Genomic DNA, 6197 nt, shown 5'->3' on the forward strand with positions numbered 1-6197 from the left:
TGTGAAGGTTTGTGTATGTAAGCCCAAACACTAAACTCATATTTGATCCCTCTCTTTTACATATACAATTGAAAGCATTTTGCTATATCTGCCTGTGCAAAAATAAAAATCTGTCCATTTTGTTTGAAATTTAGAGGAGCTGTCATGTGTCCTTTGCTCTCTGTGTTATCTCAAAGAGTCTATTTAGCACTCCTAGTTATCTTTTCTTCGACTTCAAGTCAGTTAGTGTCTGTTTTGGAGTTAAAGACAGTAGTTTAGCAAAAGAAACTGAGCTTGATCCCATATAAATATAGGTACCATGTTTACTTTATGCTAGTCTAAAGAGTCTGTAATGAATAGAAGCAATGGTGTAGATATAAGTGATCTTAACTCTCTGAGGACTTGTGAGTGCAAACTAACAGGTGTTCTTGAACTTAGTGAGATGCTTTCATTTTTTAAGGGGGAGCTATATAAACTGACCTTGGCTTCTTCCTATCAATATATATTTAACCACTACAACCCCCAATGGACGAGAGCAATTTTTTAATTTCTGCTAAGGTCCTGAATATTCAGCAATAACTTTGTCATTACTTTTGAATTTAAATACATATATAATTTTTTAGGGCAAACAAGGATTTTTTTTGTGTTTTTGGGGGTTTTTTTTGCAGTCCATAGGCACAATAATTAACTAAAAAATGCACTATATAAACTTGATCATTGTTATTTTAAAAAAAATAGTGCAAAGCTCTTTACAATATAAGGAAGAATTACAGTTACAATACAAGTCAAGACAAGATGGTAAGGTGGGCCCTGCCCATAAGAGCTTACCATCTAAAATGGAGGAGCAAGTGATACAGGAGGTGGTAGCTGTGTGGGGATGAATTGTTTGAGAAATTGATAATTTAGTGTTTAGGTGCAATAGGCTACCCTGAACAGATTAGTTTTTAGGGATCGCCTAAATAGGAGATAGACGAATAGGTTGGGGTAGGGAGTTCAGAAGGATTGGAGAGACTCTAGTGTAGACTAAGTCCTGGAGGCAAGCATGAGAGGAGTTGATGAGGGAGCTAGAAAGCAGGAGGTCTTGGGAAGAGTGGAGGGGATGGTTAGGGTGATACTTTGAGACAAGGTTTGAAATATAGCCAGGGGCAGAGTTGTAGATGGCTTTGTAAGTGGTTGTTAATATTTAGAATTTTATCCTTTGGGCAATTTGAAGGGATTGACAGAGGGGGGTTGCAGACACTGACTGGTTGGTTAGGTGGATGAGTCTAGCAGCTGCATTCATGATAGATTGAAGTAGGGATAACCTGTGTAGTGGTAAGCAAATGAGGAGGGAGTTGCAATAGTCAAGACGGGAGATAACAAGTGAGTGGATGAGTAGGTTCATGATTTTTTTGGTAAGAAAGGGGCATATTTTGGAGATGTTACAAAGTTGAAGGTGGCAGGGTTTTGATAGTGTTTGGATGTGGGAAAAAAAGGTGAGGACAGAGTCAAGCATTACACCTAGTACCTTGGGGGGGAGGGAGGGATAGTTGTGTTGTCAATCTCAAGGGAAAAGTTGGGGGAAGGTACACGGGGAGGAGCACATATTATGAGCTCAGTTTTTGAAAAGTTGAGTTTTAAGTGTTATGACATCCAGACTGATATGTCAGTTAGTAAATTAGTGACACATAAGGACACCGAAGGGGTGAGTTGTGGAATGGAGAGATACATTTGAGTGTCATCGGCATAGAGATGGCATTGGAAGCCATTAGAGGTTATCAACTGACCAAGAAGGGAGGTGTAGATAAAGAATAGAAGGGGTCCAAGGACAGAGCCTGGGGAGACCGCTACAGAAAGAGAAAGAGGGGAGGAGTTAGATTTGTAGGTGACATTAAAGCAGCACTTAGATAGGTAGAAGGAGAATCCTGAGAGAGCGGGATCTTGGAGGCCAAGCTAGTGGAGTTTTTTGAGGAGGAGCAGTGGGTAGTCAACTGTGTCAAAAGTAGCAGAAAGGTCTAATAGCAAGAGTAAGGAGTGGTGGCCATTGTTTTTAGCAGTTAGTAAGTCATTAGTGAGATTTAGGAGGGTAGTTTCAGTGGAGTGTTGGGGGCGAAAGCAGAACTTTAAGGGGTCAAGGAGGTTGTTATCAGTGAGGTGGTGGCTCAGGCAGTTGTAGATTAGGCATTCTAGGAGAAGGGGGGAGAATGGGAGTAAGGAGATTGGTCTGAGATTAAGGTTGGTGGGGTTCAGTGAGGGTTTTTTGGGTATTAGGGTGACCAGTGCATGTTTTAGAGGGAAGGGAATAATGCCAGTAGAAAGGAAAAGATTAAAAATGTGAGTGAGAGGATAGATGTGTGAGAGGAGAATGTGTAGGATAGAGTAAGAGGGTGACCAAAGTAGTGGCAAGGAAACAGGGCCCAGGGAGCAAATGGTGAGGTGGGATCCAGAGAAAAGTTTTGTAACCTCCTATAGTGACAGGGTCAAAAGAGGAAAGTAACAAGTGTAATGGTGGGCCTGATATGTTAATTTGGGAAGGTGACTGACACTAAGCTTTTATTTTTTATGTGACACTAAACAAATTAGTGAGCAAAATGAATTGAAGCTAAAAAAAAAAAGTTTAAATATTATTGGTTAGAAAAATAGAAAGAAATAAAAGAAATCAGAAGGAAAACACTAGCTAGGGGAATAAGGTTATATATGAATAGGGTAAACTAAGGATTATTATGTGGTTAAATCTGAACAAATTTTATTAAAAAAGAAGGTTCAATTTTTAACATCAGAAGGTGAGATTTTTGACAGCAGCAGATGAAATAGCTGTTGTGTATACACAGGAAATCCTGGCTGTTATTTTGACAGCCGGAAAATGCCAGCAAGTGCCAGGGGGAGCAGCAGCAGGGAGGAAGGCAGGGCATATGACACAGTTGTGTACTTCTTGCCCACAGGGGTAAAGTGTGTAATATCAGTAAAGTGAAGTTAGTAAAGTGAGTAAGGTTTTTAAAACACTCAAGTTTATGTTCTTTATCTTTTTCTTCCTATTTTAAACATAAACAATACCATTTTATAGGTTAGTTTAAATAAAATGTTTTCCATTACTGCAACCCAGAACATTGTCATGAGCTGTGCATTGTTTGATATCAACATATCCAACACAGTATCATTTCTAGTTGGGCTTTTATAAACTGTTCTATAGTAAGTATTGCTTTTAAACAGAAGTAACAATCTAGCAGTTAATTAGTTGTTATGACCGTTGTATGCTCATTATTTGGTAACAAAATAACTTGTGAGATCCAAACCTCATTCTTACTCTGTATACCATTAATTTCTGTTTCTTAATGTTATGATACATTATTTATTTATATTGGTTGGTTCCTAACTGGAATGGCAGGTTAGTGTAAACCATGCAATATTTTGTTGCAGTTTTTAACTCGAATATAATTATGTGATTTCAATGTTTTTATTTATTTTTGTTTCTAATCTTAGGTGTCTGCAAAAATGTTAGCACTCCTGATTGTATGATGCCTAGTAAAATGGCATCATGCTGGCCCTCCATCCTAGTATTCAACCTTCTCCTACTTTGTTCAGAAGAAAATGCACTGGGGTGCCCTGCCCGTTGTGAATGCACACCACAAATCCGGTCTGTTATCTGTCACCGTAAGCGCCTGTCAGCAATTCCTGATGGCATTCCCTCTGAAACAAAGCATTTGGACCTTAGTAAGAATCGTATTCGCTGCCTGAATCCTGGTGAGTTTTCATCCTTCCCCCAACTGGAAGAAGTGGACCTTAGTGAAAATATTATCTCAGTTATTGAGCCAGGAGCATTTGCTAACCTCTTCTACCTACAAACCTTGAAGTTAAAAGGTAATCAGCTGAAACTTATTCCAGCAGGGGTATTCAACAAACTTAGCAATCTGACTTTTTTGGATATTAGTGAAAATAAAATTGTAATTTTGTTGGACTTCATGTTCCAGGATTTACGGAACTTGAAAAGCCTTGAAGTTGGAGACAATGAACTGTTGTACATTTCACAGAAAGCCTTTTCTGGATTAGTAGGTCTAGAACAACTAACAATTGAAAAATGCAACTTAACTTCTATATCTGCCGACTCACTGTCTTATCTGCAAGGTCTTGACATTCTTAAACTTCGGAATTTGGGCATTAGTAATTTAGAAGAACAAAATTTTCAGAAACTTTCTTGCCTCAAACAACTAGAAATTGACTATTGGCCTTTTCTAGAGGAAGTCTGCCCAACAGCTTTTCAAGGACTAAATCTTACCTCTCTTTCCATCACTTATACCAACCTTACATCAGTACCAGCAACTGCTCTAAGAAGTCTTACTTACTTGGAATATCTAAATCTATCTTACAACCCTATTAGGATTATTCAGCGGGGTTCCTTCCGTGACCTAATCAGGCTCAAAGAGCTTCACGTAGTAGGAGCTTCTCTCACTATGGTAGAATCCCAAGCCTTTTATGGCCTGAGACAGATCCGACTCCTGAATGTCTCTAATAATCTCCTATCAACTTTGGAGGAGAGCGCTTTTCAATCAGTCAATACTCTAGAGACACTGCGAGTGGATGCCAATCCCCTTGCTTGTGACTGCCGACTTCTATGGATCTTGCAGCGAAGAAAAACCCTCAATTTTGATGTCCACCAGCCTGTCTGTGCTTCCCCTGTTGAGATTCAAGGCAGTGCTTTATGTGACTTCCCAGATTCAATACTTTTTGAATATTTCACATGCCAAAAACCCAAAATAAAGGACCGAAAACTGCAACACATTACAGCCCATGAAGGGCAGGTGGTATCATTCCACTGTAAGGCAGATGGAGAACCTGTTCCACTCATTGTCTGGGTCTCACCACAGAGAAGGATGATTACAAGCAGGAGTGTAGGAAGATCTACTGTTCTGCCAGAAGGTACCCTGGAGATAAGATATGCTCAAGTACAAGATAGTGGGACGTATATTTGTATTGCAACTAATGCTGGTGGGAATGATACTTACTTTGCAACACTGACTGTAAAAGGGGACAACTCTCCATATTCCAATCGAACACTGTATTTATCAGAATATAATGATACCTCTCACAATGACACCCATGTTTTTTTGAAGTTTACCCTGGACCTGAAAACAATTTTGGTGTCAACAGCCATGGGATGCATTACATTCTTGGGAGTTGTACTTTTTTGCTTCCTTCTTCTCTTTGTATGGAGCAGAGGAAGAGGACAACATAAAAATAACTTCACAGTGGAGTATTCATTCCGTAAGGTTGATGGGCCTGCCTCTGTTGCTGGTCAAGGTGGAGCTAGAAAGTTCAATATGAAAATGATATGAAACTTGAAGACTAAGTAATACTTTAGGACACTGTGAATTTTGCTAATTAAAGGTAGTGAACTAAAAAGTGTGCCTCATCCATGAGATTATATTACCTGCCTGTAATTACATGCTTATGGCATCTTCCATTCATATTAATTACAAGGGCTATTGATGGCTCTTGCCAAGTGGATTGTCTTTACCAGCCAATCACATCTGTTGTGCGTGACTGAACAGAGCTGGTTTAAACTGCAAAACCCAGAATTCCAAGAGCTGAGTGCCTCACCCACACTACACAGTAAATATGACAAGTTGACAGTTTAGTAATAGAACACACTTGCTGGATTCCAAGTATATGAGATGTAATCTTCATGTGGCATGGATATCTGGAAACCAAATGTTTTGGGAAGATGACACGATAAACCAGGGTCTGTAAAACAGCCTTAACTGAATAAATGAGATTTACTGATAATGACTCTATCCCAGAAAAGTTACTGAGTAATTCAATAAAGCAAGACCCAGCACATCTCTGGAAATATTCAAAAACACAATTTGAGCCTGACTAACCTGGAACACCAACAGTCTGCTAGGTAAAACTCTCAGGATATATAATGGGACCACCACAGACCAACGTTAATTCCATAATTAAAAAAAAAATGTCAGCAAGAAGAATTGGATGTAGAACCCAATACAAGTGACACATCAGACACATTCAAGCACAGTTTGTGAAACCCTTGAAATAGAATTATGCATTAAACATCTTTATGGCATACATACAAACATCATTATAATACAAATCCGAGAAAATGTGACATTATCCAAGAACCATATAAAACACACAAACTAGTGAGCCAGTTGAAACAATCATGCTGCACTACTAAGATTAATATAAGAATGGTGTCAAGTATTAAGATGGGGTAGATTTAATAT

General features: G+C 38.9%; 1 protein-coding gene across 1 annotated transcript; it reads left to right on the forward strand.

Annotated features, from left to right (window-relative positions):
- The first annotated feature begins 3440 nt into the window (after positions 1-3440).
- Positions 3441-5586, forward strand: LINGO3 (leucine rich repeat and Ig domain containing 3). The gene has a single exon (XM_018574078.1). The coding sequence runs from the start codon at positions 3471-3473 to the stop codon at positions 5286-5288; it is 1818 nt and encodes a 605-aa protein (XP_018429580.1). The 5' UTR covers positions 3441-3470; the 3' UTR covers positions 5289-5586.
- Positions 5587-6197: the final 611 nt, after the last annotated feature.

The sequence above is a fragment of the Nanorana parkeri genome, unplaced genomic scaffold, assembly GCF_000935625.1.
Source record: "Nanorana parkeri isolate BGI_ZX_2015 unplaced genomic scaffold, ASM93562v1 scaffold2722, whole genome shotgun sequence".
Lineage (NCBI taxonomy): Eukaryota > Metazoa > Chordata > Amphibia > Anura > Dicroglossidae > Nanorana > Nanorana parkeri.

Coding starts and splice junctions, on each gene's coding strand:
- LINGO3 (XM_018574078.1), top strand. CDS start 3,471: ATGATGCCTAGTAAAATGGCATCATGCTGGCCCTCCATCCTAGTATTC.